Here is an 18,433-nt window from a genome sequence, read left to right on the forward strand (position 1 = left end):
CCTGTATTAAGTCTACAAAACTGGTAACACCATTTCCCCCATCTGACAGAAAAGGCCGAGGCGAAGAGAAGTTAACCTGCCTACAGTTACAGCATTATGAGGGGCTATGGTGGGACATGAACGGAAGCCTGGTTCCAAAGCCCGTGCCCTTGACCATGGTGCAAGAGTGCCTGGTGAGCCCCCTGCAGTGGTTCAGGGGTGTCCAAGTACATGTCCAGACTAGCAGCTAGGCAGTGCAGGGGGATCTGGTGACTAACTGGCCCTAGGGGATAAGAACCAGTGAAACGCTTTTTTATTCAAATAGGTGGAGGGACAAGAAGAGTAAGCATCTGTCATACAGCACCGAATTCAAGTAATCATGGAACACCCGAGAGGTTCTATCAGGAAACTGCTATGTGGAGGGCTGGGAGCCAAAGGTTACAGGCTGGGGAGGCCCCACACATGAAGACAACGAGCTCAAGGAACAGACAGCAGCCGGTGGCAGGCAGCTCCTTGCCAACCTAAGGTCCCGAGCGCCACTACGGCCGGCACTGGGCTGCAGGAGTGGGCGAGACAAGCCGTGGGGCCGGCAGCCACACTCTCCAGGTTGCTCCCAGTCTTCCCTGCATGGGGCCCGGCGCACATCACAGCTCGGCCAGGACACTGCCACGGCAGCTCTCACTGTAGCCCCACACCCGTCTGCTGAGTAAAGCCCAAGCAAGGACAGGAGAAAAGGGTACTAGAAACAAAAGTCAGGCTTTATTTTCGTTGATGTTACTTTTAATACAGGTATCATAGACATCTGTTAGTCTCGCAGTTCAGTATGGCCGATACACAGAAATTAAAGTAGCTACTACGTGAGCATCCTTGCTCCTGGCCCGTGGGCTGCCACCTTCCAATCCTCAAGGACTTTCTACCCTTGCTCATGGACTTTTCCTGCCATATAAGAAAGCAAAACAAAATACAACCCCAAATAAAAAACCCCAATGCCCGTTAACCAGCAGCAGGTCGGATGAAGTAAGACACCGTTACCTTGGGTGGAATGGGAAAACCAACCAAATCCAAACTGCGGCAGCAGCCGGGACCGCCACTGCCGCCCAGCCTTGGCCTCGGCCTGCAAAGCTCTCTACCAGGTGGGACAGGTGCGTTATCCAGTGGCGGTCCCCGTGGTCCTGGCCACGCAGCCAGGCGTCCTGAGACGACTGACACGGACCCGCTCTCCGGCCGAGCCAGGTTCACATGCGAACACACGAGAAGTCTCTTCTGAGAGGAGCACAGGGCAGCAAGAGGGTTCCTGAGGAGGCATGCAAATGTCAAGTGAGCCACCCCTGCCATTTGTCCCAGGGGCTACTGCTGATTCCACTGTCCTCGGAGTGCTAGGCTGGCCTGGGAAACCTCACGGAAGAGTTTCTACACCATTTAAAATGGAAAAAGTAAATAAGAAATAAGGCATTAGATGTTTGATTTGTTTATTTCCGTATGCAATGTAATGTTGAGGCACGCTGCTTGGGATGCTATTTCTAAAAAAAATTGTTGGCCATTTTTCAGAATATCCTTTTGGTTTTAAATACTGGTCAGGAAAAGCGAACGATGTAAAAATACGTGACTAATTTTCTATTACAGAAATGAGAAACTGATTTGCATCTAAAAGTGCCAAGAGGTGAAGTAATTTAACCCTTTCACCAGACGATATGGCAATATACAGTATATTGCTTCAGCTGTTTGAGAAGGCTGTGATGTACTCTTATATTGACATAGAAAATTATAAATTACATTGAATTAGTATCCATAATCACTATATATATACACAAACCAGCTCTAAAAAAAAATACACTGGTTTCGAGTTTATGAGTGGGGACCTCGCACGGTACACACGGGACAACAAAGGACGTGTGGAGGCGCCAGATGCTGGTTTCCACCTTAGAACATGAGCCTGCCGGATGGACGCACTCAGCTTCCGTTAGCAGCACGAGCATTTTCCATGGACTTGCCTGATATAATTTAGGTCTGCAACATGTGCAGATTGCTCTGAAATGTTCGTTGGTGATGCTTCTTAACAAGGGGAATTTTGGTGAATGGGTTAAAAAGGCAGATGAACTACCCAAACAAAAAACCAAAACCAAAAAACCCAAACCACAAGCCACACACACTCCCAATATGCTAGTGTTTCACCTGTAGGGATTATCATTTCAAGCAAACAAGACTTTAACAGAACATATGGCTTCACAAGAACATCAATTTATCAACTAAGTTGTAGCAATAAATACTTAATCTCTACCAAGAGACTTAACATTTTTGATCCATTTTAAACAATAAACAGTTACCAATTGAAAACTGGTTATAAAAAGAACACCAAAGATTTCTTATCCAAATCGTTTTGTGAGCCAGAACAACCAAATGAACACTCGGAGGACATTTCAACCCTGTGACTCCTTGTCGCTCAAGGGAGAGCGGGCTCCGGGTGGCGCACCAGGTGGCGGTGTGAAAACTGCCCGAGACTTTGGTCACACCAGTAACTGCCGATAGTTACGTCCACATACGACAGATCCGTGTATCACTTTTATAAAACTATTCTTACAGCCATTTGAACTATAGTATTACTACTATTATTACATGGACGGCAAGATCTTATTTCACAGGCCACCCATGATTTAGAACAATACAATATAAACATACGCAAAAATTCTTGGTATTTGTCAATGTGCAATCTTTGTACACGTCTGAATGTCTCTGTACAATGTCTTAGAATCTAGAGTAGAAAGGTTGCTGGTCCTGATCCCTTGCAGAGTGAGTGCAGCAGTGACTGGCTCAGCGGGCTCCGTGGAACCCTCCGGAAGCCCCTGGGTGGTAGCGGTCTGCGGTCCTCAGTCAGCAGCAGCAGCCATCACTCATCATACAGGGCCATTGACCGACGTGTCGCCTGGCACGCTTGGCTGGTCAGTCCTGAGGGGCGAGACACAGGGGTGAGGCACTTGGTGCAGAAAGGCGGGAGAGGAGATGGGCTGCGTCTGGCTCCCTGATGACAGGGCGCACTTGTTTTAATATTGTGGGCCCAAGCCCAGCACAAAACCTGGCGCTTAGCAGGCACTTAATGGAATGCCTCATAAACGAATTAATCTCAAACTCCAGAAAACCCAACTGAGTCGTACCTAAGCCTCCCCAGTGGAGCAGGGTCCCGATGGAAAGCCCCCACTGCCACTTCCTGAAAGCAGGCTAGGCCAGTAGGTTCTGAAAGCGCTGCTTCCAGAGGCTTCAGGAGCCGTGTGCCCACCCTGCCCCTACAGAGCCTTTCTCTGCTTCATATGTTGAAACCCACATAAAATTTCACTGGAAAAACAGGATTCTGCTACTGGAAACGGGGAGAAAAAAAAGGAAATGAAAGAAAAGGTTCGTAAACAGACCAATGACTGAGAAAACCAAGGCGTGCAAGTTAACAAATGTACTTCCACAAAGCAAACGTCAAGGTTATAATGGGGGGGAGTGTACTATATAAACAAAGCAGGGACAGAATAGACAAGGTTTCGCCTTCCTGCCAAAATTCCAGCCCGAACATATCTGAGCTATTCCTTAAGGCTCTACCAAATTTGTAAAGTGGACTTGGAGAAGGATGCCTGGAGTCCTAGCTGGGAAGGAGCAATCAGGATTTATAAAGAGGACGCCTTAGAGGAAACCACGGAGCTCGGACCCGACACCCGCTAACCACAACAGAGAACAAAGCGTCCGCTCCACACACAGTGCCCTCTACTCACATCCCATGATGTCTCAGTACACCACAGAGACACAGGAACGCAAAGTTCTGGAACCAGGTCATAGCCTGCCTTCACCACACTTACAAGCTAATCCTAAGACATTTCTTAACCTTTCCCAGTTCAGTTTTCAGCCCCTACAAAGGGAGACAACACCCCTGGCCCTAGCTGGGTTCTGTAGGTACAGGGTGTACACAGGGCCTTGCACACTGGCTGGCCCACAGTGCACGCCTGATACATGCGGTGAGAAATAAAACGGACGGCAAGCAGCACACCCGTCTGTCGGGGGCCCTCTCTACTGACCGTGACAGGGCCATGTGGCAAGACCGCACACTGAGAATCCCAAATGGGATCTCTAACCTTCAACGTGACACACGGGAAACTGCCCTGATCCTGCCATGACAACAATCAGAGAGGCCTTGCCCCACCCCTTTCTCAAACGGGGCTCCTGTCACTTCTCTCAGCTAGCTTTATTTCGTCTTCATTTGCACGTCTCTCTCGGTGGCCCTCTATTAGCTGTGTGCCTGTAACTTCTTCAACGCCCTGCCTGGAATAGGCGCTGCCACACGCAACCGTGCTGGGTGGAGGATGGACGGACCCACGGAGACAAGTGGGACCCTCAGCGTCTCCCACTGGCTCACCCCAACTTCTTCCTCTGCAGTCACCCTGTGGATTTGAGAGGCAGGCTCTTCCTGCCAGATGTTTACTGGCCAGGGAGAAGAACAGGTGGATTTCCCTTCAGCAAAGACAATTCTCCTGCAGGCCAGACAGTGAAGGAGATGACCCCAGAGCCTGCTGCGTGACTCACGTCAGAGAATGAAGAGCAAACTCCTGAAGCAACTACTCCAAACCGGGACAGAGGTGTGTGATCCTGCCTACTAGGCCTCCCTCGGGTATAAAGAAAATGTACAGGCAAAAATTAGGGAGATGATATAACTAATCAGGAACGAGCTACAAATACCTCTCAAAACCCCGGACGTGGCCCAACCCTCAGACTGACTGGGGGTGGGGATTCCACAACGCTGAACGTCACCACCTTCCTCCAGAGGCCTTCACTACAGCACCCACCTCAAACAGTTCCTATAATCGTGTACATGCAGGATTTTTTAATCATAAAAATAAACCCTTCATTCTGGGTATAATGCCCACGGGAGAAATAAAAACAAGGTCTGCTATGCAGGTTTGCTGACCAGTGGAGACAGAGCGCCCCCTACTGTCCCCACTGCCGCGTTACCCATAAAATACCTAGAGGTACTGGGTTGGGAGGGGAAGTGCCTCTTTGAAACGGCTTTAAAGGTCACTGAATCCTTACGGATTGGATGTGATTCATCAGAAAGGTCAATCTGACAAAGAGTCATCTCCTGGCATGCGCTCTGGGGCCACCTGAGGACACCCTCACATGAGCTCACTCTCCGAGACCCAGCACCCACCTCGGCCGTCCCTTCAACCGTGAGCTCAGTCTAAGCACAAGGTGACAAAGAAAACATCACAACATCACATCCAAATCACACGGCTTTGGTGGTGGGATTTTAACTCTTAGCACACAAGATATTTTGAAAAAAAAAAAAACCACCTCCAAAACAGGGACTCGTTTAAGAGTTGCAAACATTTAGCTACAGCTACGAAAGGTCCTCAGGGATGCTCTCTCTCATGGTGTCACGGGCCCACGGAGGGAGGGACCACAGCAGCAGGCTCTCAGGGCGTCAAGAGCCGCCGGGGGTGGCTGGGTGACTCGACAGGGCCGACCAGGACTGGCTGCCATGGCCCAGTATCATTCTCCACTCAGAGCCCCACAGAAGAGGGGGGCCTGCCATTCCCGGGGTGCTGGTGCCGCTCCACTCCGAGTCATCTGAGACCGGCCAGCTCAGCCTCTGGGGTGAAGGAGGTAAAGCAGCATTTCTAAGTCCTCAGCTCAGCCACCCTGATCCCCCTGAGGACGGAGAACCGCCAGCTGTTGACGGCCCACCCACACCCCATCAACTCCCCTCCAAGTGCCAGGAGTCAGCAGGCAAGGCCAGGGGCTCCACAGGGCCTGGGGAAGCGGGCAGTTACCTCTGCTCTGGGCTACTGCTGGGGAGCTGGGGGGCCGCGGACTTCACCTCCGCCATCTCGGGGCTCTCCTCCACCACATATTTACAAGCAGCATCTTGAGAGGTAGACAGTTTTCCGTCCTCGCTGCAGTAGAGAGGGCGACATGGAGCGTTACGTGTGCTGGCACGGTGCCCTGCCAGACGCGGTCGCATGCAAATGGCGTGGAGTCGTGGCCGCCATGGAGTCAGAGCCCTCGGGCGGAGCATGCTCGGGGACAAGCACAGGGACACAGACAGTGGCCAGGCAATCACAGAGGAGGGGACCACATGGCGGGAGCCCGAGGGATGGTGTGATGCAGCAGGTGTCAGAGGGAGAAGGGCCCGGGTACCGAACATACCGGTAGGACTTCAACACTCTGAAGCCAAGTGTGCAAAACAGAAAAAGAAATGTACAAAAGTTTCAGAACACTCCTGTAAGTGAGGAATTGGGGACCTATGTCCACGACTGCACGTTAGCAAAGCTGCAGGCTTGGGGAGGTGTCAAAGGAACCTGTTTGAAGGAATGAGTCTTTAGTTAAAGGTTTGGCTCTCAGGGCCGAGCCTACTGGCAAACAGCTGGCCAGACCCCAACATCTGCTGGCTGGTGGGCAGCCACCGGCAGGCGAGGAGGCTGCTCTGTCATTTGAAGCAGGACCTAAAGCTTTCTCAAGTGGCTCTCAGATCATGTGTGACAAGCACAAAGACCACGCAGGAAAGAACCAAGAACAGCCGCCAGAACAGACAGCAGTGGGCTTGGGGAAATGAAACAAGAAAGGCTCATTTTTCCTCCTTAGATCATTCTTGGTGGAGAAGGGCAACAGGCAAAAGCTTTCCTCAACTCTGTTTGTGGCTGGACACTTAACCTTGGCCTATCCTGTCTGGCATTGTCCTTTTTACACAATCAAAATGACACAAAGTGCAGCACATGCTCCCTTTGGGAACACTGGTCCTGTTCTGGATTTGCTTATAAAAAACCTAATTTTTCAGATGATTCCTGGCATGGCTTCCAGATGGTTCCAGGTAATTTATAAGCAGAAAATGAATTAAAGTTTAATGGTTTGTTGACAATCTGAATTACCTGGTTCATTACTTCTTTCGAAACTCACTCATCTTTATGCCATTCTCTATTCCTCCCACCAAAGCAACGACTCTGCCATGTCTGTGACAGATTAATCCTGCGGGGTGTACAGCAATCTATCTCTGCGTACTCAGTCATACCGCTAGCACTGCGTCACACACCCCGTTTTCCCAATCTCTTCATCTCGGCTGGGTGTGTAAGCTCCATCGTGTTGCTGCTGTGAGGATGGCAGGTCTGCTCCTCTCGACCGTGACTTAACACTCCTTGGGGTGCACCTACTGCTTTCCACCTGGTTTCATGCAGAGACCGACACCCAGACTGCCCCCACTTCCACACCTCTGCAACGGGTATCACTGTCCACGTCCCTAACGGTACTGCACAGGCGTGTCTCTGGCTCTACATCCAGGAGCAGAAGATGTGGGTCACCTTCCATCTGCAGAGTAGCCCTATTCTTCTCTCCAGGTACCCGACACAGTCTGCATCCCCCAGCCCCTACCACTCAGCAGCAGCCACCTTATACCTCCCGCTGTCTAGTAGAAGGTGTACAGTGCTAAGTCTGTGATGGTGACCCAGTTCTGAGCATCTCTGCGGGTGCTTTTCACTGGGGTTTCCTGTCTGTACACTGCCTACTGATATCTTGTGCCTATTTTCTGATGTGGGTGTTCTACCTTTTCCTTACTGGTTTACAAGAATTCTTTGACTATTACATCAGTCTCTCGATTTAGATCCTGTTTTCTTTTCTCAATCTGCTTCTTCATTTTGTCCAGAGGACTTCAACCAGAAAGTCATAACATGGATGCAATCAAATTCCATTCTTTGCATTACCTGTTTATGCTTCTGAAAGTTGTTTTACGAAGTTCTTTTCTGCCCTTAGATCAAAAAGGTCATATTTTCTTCTATTAACGATAGTGATGGTTAAGGTTATGTGTCAATTAGACTGGGCTACGGTTCTCAGTGGTTTGGCAGTTAGGATGTAGTCTGGTAGTTAAACCGAATGATATAATCTCCTCCATGATGAGAACTGCTATGTGCAGTCAATCAGCTGAAAGGGAATTTCCTTGGGGGTGTGGCCTACATCCAATATACATGGACTATCTGACAAAGCTTGCTGGCTTTTTGCTCTGCTCTGAATCTTGCATTCGGCTTGTCATCATCTGACCTCCAGCTCTTGGGACTTGAGCCAGCAGCCTGCCAGCTTACCTGCTGATCTTGGATTCGTCAGCCTCTGCAGCCTGTGTGCCAGCAGCCTGCTGTCTGATCTGTCGATCTTGGGTGCATCAACCGCCGCAGCTACATGAGTCAGGAGAAGCCTCCAGCCTGATGCCTGACCCACGGACTTGGGACTTGCTAGCCTCTACAATGCCATGAGCCATTTCCTTGATACAAATCCCCCCACCCCCACCCCATATACACACACATATATCCTTCACTGGTTTTGCTTCTCTAAAGAACCCAGCCTAAGACAACGACCTTGAGACTCTGGCCATGTCACCTAACTCCAGTGCTTTGTTTTCTCATGTGGAGAGTGGGATGCTAAGCCTCTGAGAGAAATAAAGGAAGGAAGAAATAAATACATGAAGCATTTGGAGAGCAGTGCCTGGCACATGAATAGCACTGTATGTGTCTGTTCCACCCCCTTTCACATGAAGTCTGAATCCATCTGAAGTCACCTTAGCGTGTGGATTAGGCAGGATCTTGTTTCACTCCTCCTTGTGGTGAGCCAGCCTCCCCAGCACTGCTCCCTGAGTCTCTAATCCACCCCCGACCCACGCCCTGCCTCGGGGCTGACGCACTGATCTATCACTGGGACTCTGCAGACTGACTTCCTGGCAGGCCAGGCTCTAGTTTAATCTTCTTTGTGGCCTTCTAAGTAGTCTGGGAACCTTTATTATTCCACATAATTTGAGAATATGTTTTAAAAATCCAACTGAAATTTTGACTGAGAGAGTGTATTAAATTTAATGACTAAGTTTTGTGCACATATGCTCGAATGTGAAATGAGAATACCCTTCATGTTTCCCCTTCATCCTGTCTGGGCATCAACGCCATCGCGGCTCATACCATGAGTCATCTCTAGAAGTCTGTATGAGACGGGGACTAACCTCTAAGCACTAGTGAAGCTGCAGTCCAGAAGTTTTCTTCATTACTCTCTGAGGTTTAAGTTTATAGTTTCCATTATGATCCCTTTTTGACCCATGAGTTCAGAAGTGAGGTTGTTTATTTCTGAATGTTTAAATTCTTTTGTTTTCTTAAAGTTATCATTTTACTAATCATGTATAATGACTTCATTACATCCAGAGACAATAATCTGTATGAGACGGAACCTTGAGATGGAACCTTTGCTTTTGACGGGCCATGTGCTGCAGCCTGTATACAAGTCAATTTCTAGACAACTGAAGACTTGTCAATTCTCACAAGTCTGTCAGTTTTTCACTTTCACGTATTTGGAATCCACTAGACTCTTTTATTCTGATGAGTAAGCTAGTCTTCTGAACACAAAAAGATAGAGAGCGAAAGAGACAGCGACATTCAGGCCCCCAAACTCTCCATCCCTTCATTACAATCCATCTTTGAGAAGCTTAGCGCAGATGTCAGAAGACGTCAGGCTAACGTCTGCACCCACACTGGAATCAGATTACAAACGCTCTCGTGTGTGGTTCCTCCCCATCATCCTCCCAACAACCTGCAGCCGCAGGAGGGTCTCGCCCCTGGTTACCTTTTGAAGACTGCAGTTTCTGTCTTGGCATCTACAGTGAGGCTGAGTGTTTCCTTCATGCCGCCATTCATCACTGTCTCAGTTACCTTGTCTGTGCTCTCGGCATCTTCCTCCCCGTCAGAGCTGGCCTCCATGGCCACACTGCCCGGCACTGAAAAGGACACACAGGTGATGGTCATGCACACAGAGCCAGGCGGGAGCCGCCGTCCCTCCTTCCTGTAGGCCCATCCACTCACGTGACACCTCTGGCTTGAGGCAGAGGGAAACGTGAGCTGGTCTGGTGGGCACAGACTTATAAAATATGGCCACTAGAGAGAAGTCTAGTTGCTGGGTTTTCTTCAGCGAAGGAGTAGCCGCCCCCCCGCCCAGGTCTTCCCAGCTCAGTCTACCTACACTCAGCTCAGTCTACCTACGCCCAGCTTCTCCCGGCAGACACTCTGGCTCCTGACTGTTCTGGCACAGTAGACGGCTCATACATACTCTATGATTCTCTACCCACTTTAACCCGGAAGGGTCTGTGCTGTAGCTTGTCACTGTCCCATTCTAATGCATTCTTTTCCTTTCAGTTTTCCCCATTTAGGTCCTATTCTGTTTTTCTTTTTTTTAAAGTTACTTTCCTGTGGCTTCCTTGTGGATTATTTCTTTGTTCTGTAACAGGGGGCCACGTGGGACCACCGATCATGAACTTGTGCTCGGAAGTCAGACTACCCGGACTCAAATCCCAGTTTCACCACTTACGAGCTGTGCGATCCTTTGGCACGGTGCCTAATCTGTGCCTTAGTTTTCTTATCCCTGAATAAGGGATAACTGAACCCACCTTCTAGAATGCTGAGGGATAAAGGGAAGTAAGCTACAGAAAACATTTAAAGGGACAACAAGAAAACAAACTAAGTGCCAGTTACTGGCTTTACTCCTTCCCCTGCCCCCTGCTGCTCATGCCATTTACTGTGTCCTCCTTTCTTTGTCTAAGGACTTACTTCTCTGTTCCCTCCGTGGGGTTCCTGCCCTCCGCATACTTCAGTTCCCCATCACGCCCCTGCCTGCCATTCCCTTCCCCAGTAGCCCTGTTCAGACTGAAAACAGTTCAGGGCCAGTGCAAGGAGCCGACGGGAACATTCCGAGTAACAAGACACCCCACGGCAACTTTACACTGACACCCTTGAGCACTCATCTGCTTCTGAAGGCGAGAAGAACAGACAATTCCATAGCCTGATACACACCCAGACACACACACACACGCCCGGACACACACACACACACGCCCAGACAGACACACACACACACACACGCTCAAGTAAAGCCGACTCCAAGGGACAAAGGAACTGGGTGCAGGCTAGGCATGAAGACACAGGTCTAGTTCTGGTCTTAGCCACCCCGGGGGATGCAGGCTGAGGTAGTCCTCCTTTCGGCGCCTCAGTTTCCCTAACTGTACACTGATCACTGAGATGCCCGCTCCTTAGAGAGGCAGTATGCTATAGTTCTGGAATGACGCACTCAGTTTCCTCTCCTAAGTGGCCTCACGGACAGCAAACCCACCACCGCACTTTCCTGGTCCCTGAGCCTGCGAGTCAGGCCTGGTTTTATGAACCCGACATACAGGTAAGGACAACTTTTCAGATCTAGAAAATGAAGTGTAAAGCCCAGGCCTGAGAAACACCACAGCCCAACAGCCCCCGAGCCCAGGCTCTCAGGGCCCCTCGGCATGCACCTTCCGCTTGTGCTGTGAGGGCAGTCACACTGGTGGTCAGCGGGTCCAGGGGCTCAGTGCTGGTCTCCATCTCCACGGGAGAATTACTCCGTAAAGAGTCTTTTGTGCTTTTAGAAAAAAGAAAATTCAGACATTAGCAGTGGGAAAAGTCCATGGTTGCCCTCGTTCGCACAAAATCTTTGAAAATCTTTTCTGGCCCCGTTAGGGAGACATGAGCATCTGCTGAGTAGCTGGGTTACAGATGCCAACAACAAATTAGTCCCAGAGCAAATGGTTATTTGAAGCAGACCAGTGTGGGGTGGGTAAATGTTCTGCTAAACAGAAACGCAGGGACTTCTTAGAGGCTTCTAGACAGATTCTGAATGCCTCTCATCACCACCATGAACACCAGCTCCCAGGGCTCAGACAGCAGAGGTGGACATGGGACAATTTCAATTGTATCTATCACATCAATTATTTTCACAAAAATTCTTATCATGTTGAGCCAAACTGCCCGGAGGGCCTGGCCTTCTTTCCGAGGCTAGCTGTTGGCACTGTGCAAACACATAAAATACACCAGATAATGGAATGGCGGGGTGTGTGTGTGTGTTTGACTCTATTTCCCCTTTTGCTCCCCATCCCCATGCCTGCGACATCCTTCAACAACCCCAGAGAATGCTGTGTAAGGAGAAAGGGAAAGCACGCTGCTCCAACAACACTCCAGGCAACCACGGGCTCTTACCCTCCAGTTACCAAAAAACAGAAAAAAGGGGTGGAAACTTGAAGTTGTTCCTCTGTTGGGGCCGGGTGGGTGAAATAACTCATGATATTTTAGGAACATTTTGACAAGTCTCACTTTTGCTTCTGAAGAACAGCTCAATGCTACAGAGACTATTCAGCAGGCCAGGTGCTCACTACCCTTCAGTTTACCTAAGACAGTCACTGCTGGTTCACAGCAGTCTGTCTTCCTGTCTTCTCCACTGCTGGTTACTGCTTACAGGCCCCACTTGTTAGAACCCAGAAAGCAATAAAGGCTTTCAAATCAGTGGTGGTGATGGAGTTGTCAGCAGACAAATAAGACAACATTTAGTAAATTGAAAAAAGCAAAATGAGACACAAAAATCATGGCTAATACTCAAATGCTGACAACACTCTTCAGGAGTATTATGAAGCAATAGGTTTCTGTCACTGAGAAGAACACAAATAGCATGACTTAATTTACAGCACAAATACAACACACGTTCTCATTATCTCGTCAAGACACGGTCGCGATTTCTCACATCCCTCCCAGAGGCACCTGCCAGGAGGCTCTGGGTTGCCCCTGTCCCCATCCCTTGGTTCCAACTCCCCAGCCAGAGGTGTCACCTTCCTCTGTTTCCAGCACAGTCCCAGGAGCACATCGTCCCAGGCAACTCTGGGCAAGAACCACTCCCTGTGCCACTGGGTGAAACCAAAGAGGAGGGTGATTTGTGTCACTCTCCCCATGCTGAGGGTCACCCTCGCTGAAGGCACTACGCTCAGAAGCTCACTGAGGTGAAGGACGGTGGTGACTGCAAACACACACCGCCCCTGCTCTCCTGCCGGAAGGTTTACGGAGCCCGCGCACGTCCACTCACCTCAGGGAAGACGTGAACTCGGAAAAAGAAGCCCAGCCCGTCTCCTTCGTTGGCATCAGCTCCTCCGTGCTCCAGACGTCAGCGCCCACCGAGTCTAACGGAGCACCGTGGGTTGTCTCCATGGGGACGTCAAAGTTGGCTGACCAGCTAGGGGCTAAAAAGAGGGGCGGAATCTCAATCGGAACATCTTCAGGAGTTTAAAGTAATACAAGATATGTGTCAAAAATAGACTAGCAATGACAAAAAAAGACAGACAATACCCTGTGCTGGTCGGGCTGTGGGGAAAGGGAATTCTAATGTATCACTGGGAGGCGTGCAAACAGCACAATCACTTGGAGGACAAGTTAACAACATCCACCAATTATAAAATCGCCATGTTGCCACTGATCCAGCAATTCCATTTCTAAGAATGTATCCAACAGGAATATTACACAGGGATGCAAAGCTACATATGAAAAAATACGTGGCTGAAATGGCAGATGATTTTCTAGATAACAACAACAACAACATAAAAATCCCAAACCCGTTGCCATGAAGTTGATTCTGATTCGTACCGACCCTACAGGACAGAGCAGAACTGCCTCACAGGGTTTCCAAGGAGCGACTGGTGGATTTGAACCGCCGACCTTTTGGTTAGCAGCCTGAGCTCTTAACCACTGCACCACAACTGAAGAAGAACATGCTAATGCAGATTTCTTCATCCCGACAGATGTACCACGGGAACGCTAACATGGGAGGAAGCTGCGTAAAGGGTACACAGGTCCTCTCTGTACTATCTGTGCAAATTTTCTGTAAATCCAAAATTATTCCAAAACAAAAAATGTATTTTAAACTAAGAATATGTTGGCTATTCAACTGCAATAAACTAGAAAACCACTCTTAATGCTTCCCGATATGGACCTGGACCCCTGCGGTACCTGTCACGGCCTCGTGGCCCACTGCGGTCAGCAGAGACAACGGGAAGCTTCCTAATCCTGCAGACACAGGACTCACCTCAGAGGTCGGCACGACGGCCCTCGGCCAGGGCATGCTGCTGCCCACTCACTCAGCGCTCTCTCACACGCTGCCGGCCGCCAAATCTGGACCCAACCTGCAGGTCCCTGTTCAAATGTTGCCTCCTCAGAGATGCGTCCCTTCAGACTAAGTCGGGTCTCATTTCTTCGCTCTCATGGCCCCATGCCTTTTCTCCACAGGACTTACAGAGGCTGCCCTAATTCAAGCTGGGTCCAGGAAGCACTGTTCTCTGCTATTGCGGATGCTTCCTACCACTTGTGGGAACCTCCAGGATGTGAGCAAGGGACGCCAGGAACCTGTTCAACAGTTTAGAGCCTATCCTGGGAGCCCTGGTGGCACAGTGGTTAAAGCGATCGACTGCTAACCGAAAGGTCAGCAGCTCAAAGCCACCAGCGGCTCTGTGGGAGAAAGACATGGCAGTCAGCTTCTGTAAAGATTCACAGCCTTGGAAACCCTGTGCGGCCCCTACGAGTCGGAATCGACTTGACAGCAGTGGGCTTTTGGTTTTCTTTTTTATTCTAGAGACCAAGGACTGAGAAATGTTCCAACTTTAAAGACACATCTTACTGGGACTTCGGGCAAGTTATGTCATTTCCCCACGTTACTCAACTGTCTGTTCCACCTGGGCAGTACCCCTCCTCAGCAAGGCTCTGCTAATGAGTCAACGGGGGCCTGTGTGTGCAGAGACTTCATCAGGGTTGTCCTCATGCCCTTCAAGCTCTGTGAGTGTGGCGGGGCTCCACTGGTGACCAGAAGGGACGAGCACCTCGACAGCATTTCTGCCGGCCCACCGTGTGAGCAGCTCTGGAAGCGCGCCCCAGAATCACTCGTCTACTTCACAACTAAGTGAGGTGACTAAAAACTACTCTGTTGTTATCCCTCTGGGATCTCCTTTCCCAGACGAACTCCCCAGAATTCTCATAACATTACACACTCTTCTAAACACACCACCAGACTTCCAGAAGCAGCCACAGAGGTCAAAGTCTGAGGGTGGGGGCAGACCTGCGGCCCTGGGAAAGAGACCCTACCCACGTCCCCACAAACCTGCCAGCAATGTGAGTGCCAACCACGGAAAGGAGACCTTTCCACGGGGCCGAGACTCAGGAGGGCAGGGACCCTGTCACACCGAACCCAGAGGGAGTGAGAAGGGCTGTGACTTTCACCAGGATGGTCCCCTCCATCCCCTCGTCCCCACACACCCAGTTCTAGGTCACAAGAGCAGGCATGCAGGAAGTCATACCACATTTGCGATCACCCACCCAGCCACCCTGAAGAAGCACAGATTCTGCAGCCAGGAAGATGAGGGCATCTGGCCCGTCTCCTCTCTTTCCGGCTGCCGCCTGGTCCGCACACTGTCAGCCTCGTGTGTGTGAGCGTCCCAGGGGCTTCCCTGTCTCCAGCATGCATGTTCTAATCCAGCTTTCACGCTGTTGCCACGAGTGGGCTTCTCAAAACAGATTCAGTAATGTTTTCTTAGAAAAATCCTCAGGGGTGCCCTATAACCTGAGAATAAAGAATTCCCGGTCTCGCCCAGCCTTCTCGCCCAGGAGCTCATCCTTTTCTGAGCAGCGCTAAACAGGTGGGGGTCTCTGCGTCTTCACACTCGCTGTTTTTTCTTTCTCAGACAGACAGATCCCCATGTGTCCCCGGAGGTTTCTGCAGCTGCCTGGTACCCGCTGGGCCCCTCTTTTGACACCCACCACCCTCTGCTCTTCTGACCTGTACTGGAAATCCCTGTTTCCAAGGGGATGTGAAACTCCTGGAGGCAGCGTTGGGAATCAACCAATCCCTTTTCTTCCCTGCTCCCAGTCTCCGGATCTGGAAGATGTGAGGGTTTGCTAGGTTACTGCAAAGGTCCCACGTGGTGCTGAGGTGACAAGTTCGACCCCTAAAAGGCCCCCCTGGAGAACAGGAAGCACTGGCAGTCTTCGGGAAAGCCCCAGTGTCAACCGACATGGCTCTTCCATGGAGACGTTTCTGAACTTTTAGCAGTTAACTGTTTTTAAACGGCCAGCTAACTTGAGTCTTCTCAGCAAGCAGCAGGGTATAAATCAGCACTTAGCTAGGCACGTTTTAGGGCTCCAAGTTTCATAAATAAGCTATGAAGAACCCACTGAGAGCTGCTTAAGCTTTACGGTGTTTCCTCTGTTTATTCCATTCATGACTCTATGAAGCACGTCTCCTCATCTGTCCACAGTATGTGCTCTCCCCGCCACAGCACCCTGTCGCCTGCAGCCAGAGGATCCACCCACCAGCGCGCTGTGTCCTGGAGCCAGACTCACACCGAGTTTTCATACAGTAAAGCAATGCCCTATCTCCAAAGGCATACTTTGTTCCTTCCCTGAGGTCTGGTCCTCAAAACTTAGACCTCCAGTTGCAGTTAGGTGCCGTCGAGTCAGTTCCGACTCATAGCTGCCCCATGTACAACAGAACGAAACACTGCCAGGTCCTGAGCCATCTTCACAATCGTTGTTATGCCTGAGCCCACTGTTGCAGCCACTGAGTCAGTCCATCTCGTTGAGGGTCTTCCTCTTTTTCACTGACCCTCTACTTTACCAAGCATGATGTCCTTCTCCAGGGATGGGTTCCTCCTGATAACATGTGAGACGAAGTCTTGCCATCCTTGCTTCTTCTTCCGAGACAGACTCAGTCGTTCTTCTGGCAGTCCGTGGGAGTCGATGTTCTGTGCCAACACCACGACCTGGACGCGTCAATTCTTCTCTGGTGTTTCATGGTCTCACTTTCGCATGCAAGGCCCAAACCACAACATGTGTTTCAGCTTCCTCTCCCTTCAGAAGTCACCACAGAGCTGTGCGTCTGCTTTTCAAAACATCTAATCCCAACACACAGCACACAAAACGGAGAAGGCACTTACGTTCATTCAAGTCTACCTCCATTTTATCCTCCGCATTGGCGCCACGAGATTCAAACAAGTCTTGTTTTGCTCCGTCTTCTTCTTCAGAGTCTGTACTTTCCTCACTGTCTGTACTCCCTGAGCTGAAAACAAAAAAGACCAAAATATTTAATGCTATATATCAGCCAAACCCAGAAAATTCTAAAGGTCACACAACAAAAAAAAACAAAACACTGTACTACAACTGGATCGTATACACCTGAGTGCCATTTTGTTAAGATTTGGGAAAGATTCTGCTATACGTGTGTGTATATATATATAAGGAGCCCTGGTGGCACAGTGGTTAAAGCCCTTGGCTGTTAACCAAAAGGTCAGTGGTTGGAACCCACCAGCCACTCCGCAGGAGAAACATGTGGCAGTCTACTTCCCTAAGAACTGCAGCCCTAGAAACCCTATGGGGCAGTTCTACTCTGTCCTATAGGGTCACTACAAGTCGGAATTGACTTGATGGTACTGGGTAAACCATATGTATGATTGTATGCTGCCTGACACCAGCACAGAAATTGATATCTTTATCAACAGGAGGTCTGTCCCGTAGACTGGGATGGGTGACACAGACACATCTGGTATGCTCTGGTATTGCAATCTCTTCTCATTCAGCAGAAATGGAGATTTGTGCATGTTGGTCCCCAAAAATCTCAGACTGCAGTTGAGAGACTAAGTGAAGGGAAGCTGGCTGTCTAGGAAAGCTTGGCAAACTTTCTGTGAAGGACTAGAAACCCATTGCTGTTGAATAGATTCCAACTCACAGCGACCTTATAGGACAGACAGGAACTGCCCCATAGTGTTTAGATGACAGTTTACCGAGCAAATTAGTTTCTCATTAAACAATTAACACACACATTGACCCCACGTGTCAACACTCTCCCTTTCTCAACCTTGGCTTCCCGATAACCAGCTTTCCTGTCCTCTCCTGCCTTCTAGTCCTTGCCCCTGGGCTGGTGTGACCACTTAGTCTTGTTTTGTTTTATGGGTCTACCTAACCTTTGGCTGAAGGTGAACCTCAGGAGTGACTTCAGTACTGAGTTAAAAGCGTGTCTGGGGGAAAGCCTGCTATCTTTACAAGAGCAGACTGCCACATCTTTCTCCTGCAACGCGGCTGATGGGTTTGAACCATCAACCTTTCAGGTAGCAGCTGAGTGCATAACCACTTCGTCACCAGGGCTCTTTCTAAAGGACTAGATAGTAAGTATGTTTGCTTTGTGGTCCATATGTTCTATATGTAACTACTCAACTCTGCCGTTGTAGCGCAAAAGCAAACACAGGCAAACTGTAAAAGAGCAGGGATGACTGTTCCAATACTATTCCCCTAAGCAGAGGCAGGCCAGATTCAGCCCATGGTTTGCTCACGCCTCCTATAAGCCATTAACCGCTCTACCACCTGGGCTTTGCTTAAAGATGTAGATCACACTCTAAAAAACTGCTTTCTAATAGGGGTGTGGAATCGCTGAGTGGTATAAATGGTTAAGCAGTCGGCTACTAACGGAAACTTTGGTGGTTCAAATCCACCCAGTGGTGCCTGGGAAGAAAGGCCTGGTGATCTATTCTGAAGACTCAGCCACTGAAAGCCCCATGGATTGCAGTTCTGCTCTCACTCACAGGGGGTCGCAACGA

At 49.8% G+C, this 18,433-nt stretch overlaps 1 protein-coding gene across 13 annotated transcripts in view; it reads right to left on the reverse strand.

The window, feature by feature from the left end:
* Nucleotides 1–667: 667 nt before the first annotated feature.
* PPP6R3 (protein phosphatase 6 regulatory subunit 3) overlaps nt 668–18,433 on the reverse strand; it is a 148,478-nt gene continuing 130,712 nt past the window's right edge. For 7 of the 13 annotated variants that reach the window (XM_023738144.1, XM_023738142.1, XM_023738134.1 and 4 more), the window contains 6 exons: nt 16,781–16,902; nt 12,892–13,045; nt 11,297–11,403; nt 9,589–9,739; nt 5,778–5,900; nt 673–2,922 (listed from right to left, as the gene is read on the reverse strand). In XM_023738144.1, coding sequence (XP_023593912.1) covers nt 2,871–2,922; nt 5,778–5,900; nt 9,589–9,739; nt 11,297–11,403; nt 12,892–13,045; nt 16,781–16,902 — 709 coding nt within the window. In that variant the 3' untranslated portion in view covers nt 673–2,870. Of the gene's footprint in view, nt 2,923–5,777; nt 5,901–9,588; nt 9,740–11,296; nt 11,404–12,891; nt 13,046–16,780; nt 16,903–18,433 lie in introns of all 13 variants that reach the window. The other 6 variants (XM_023738141.1, XM_023738140.1, XM_023738139.1 and 3 more) reach the window with 4 other exon arrangements.

Source organism: Trichechus manatus, unplaced genomic scaffold, assembly GCF_000243295.1.
Source record: "Trichechus manatus latirostris isolate Lorelei unplaced genomic scaffold, TriManLat1.0 scaffold00113, whole genome shotgun sequence".
Lineage (NCBI taxonomy): Eukaryota > Metazoa > Chordata > Mammalia > Sirenia > Trichechidae > Trichechus > Trichechus manatus.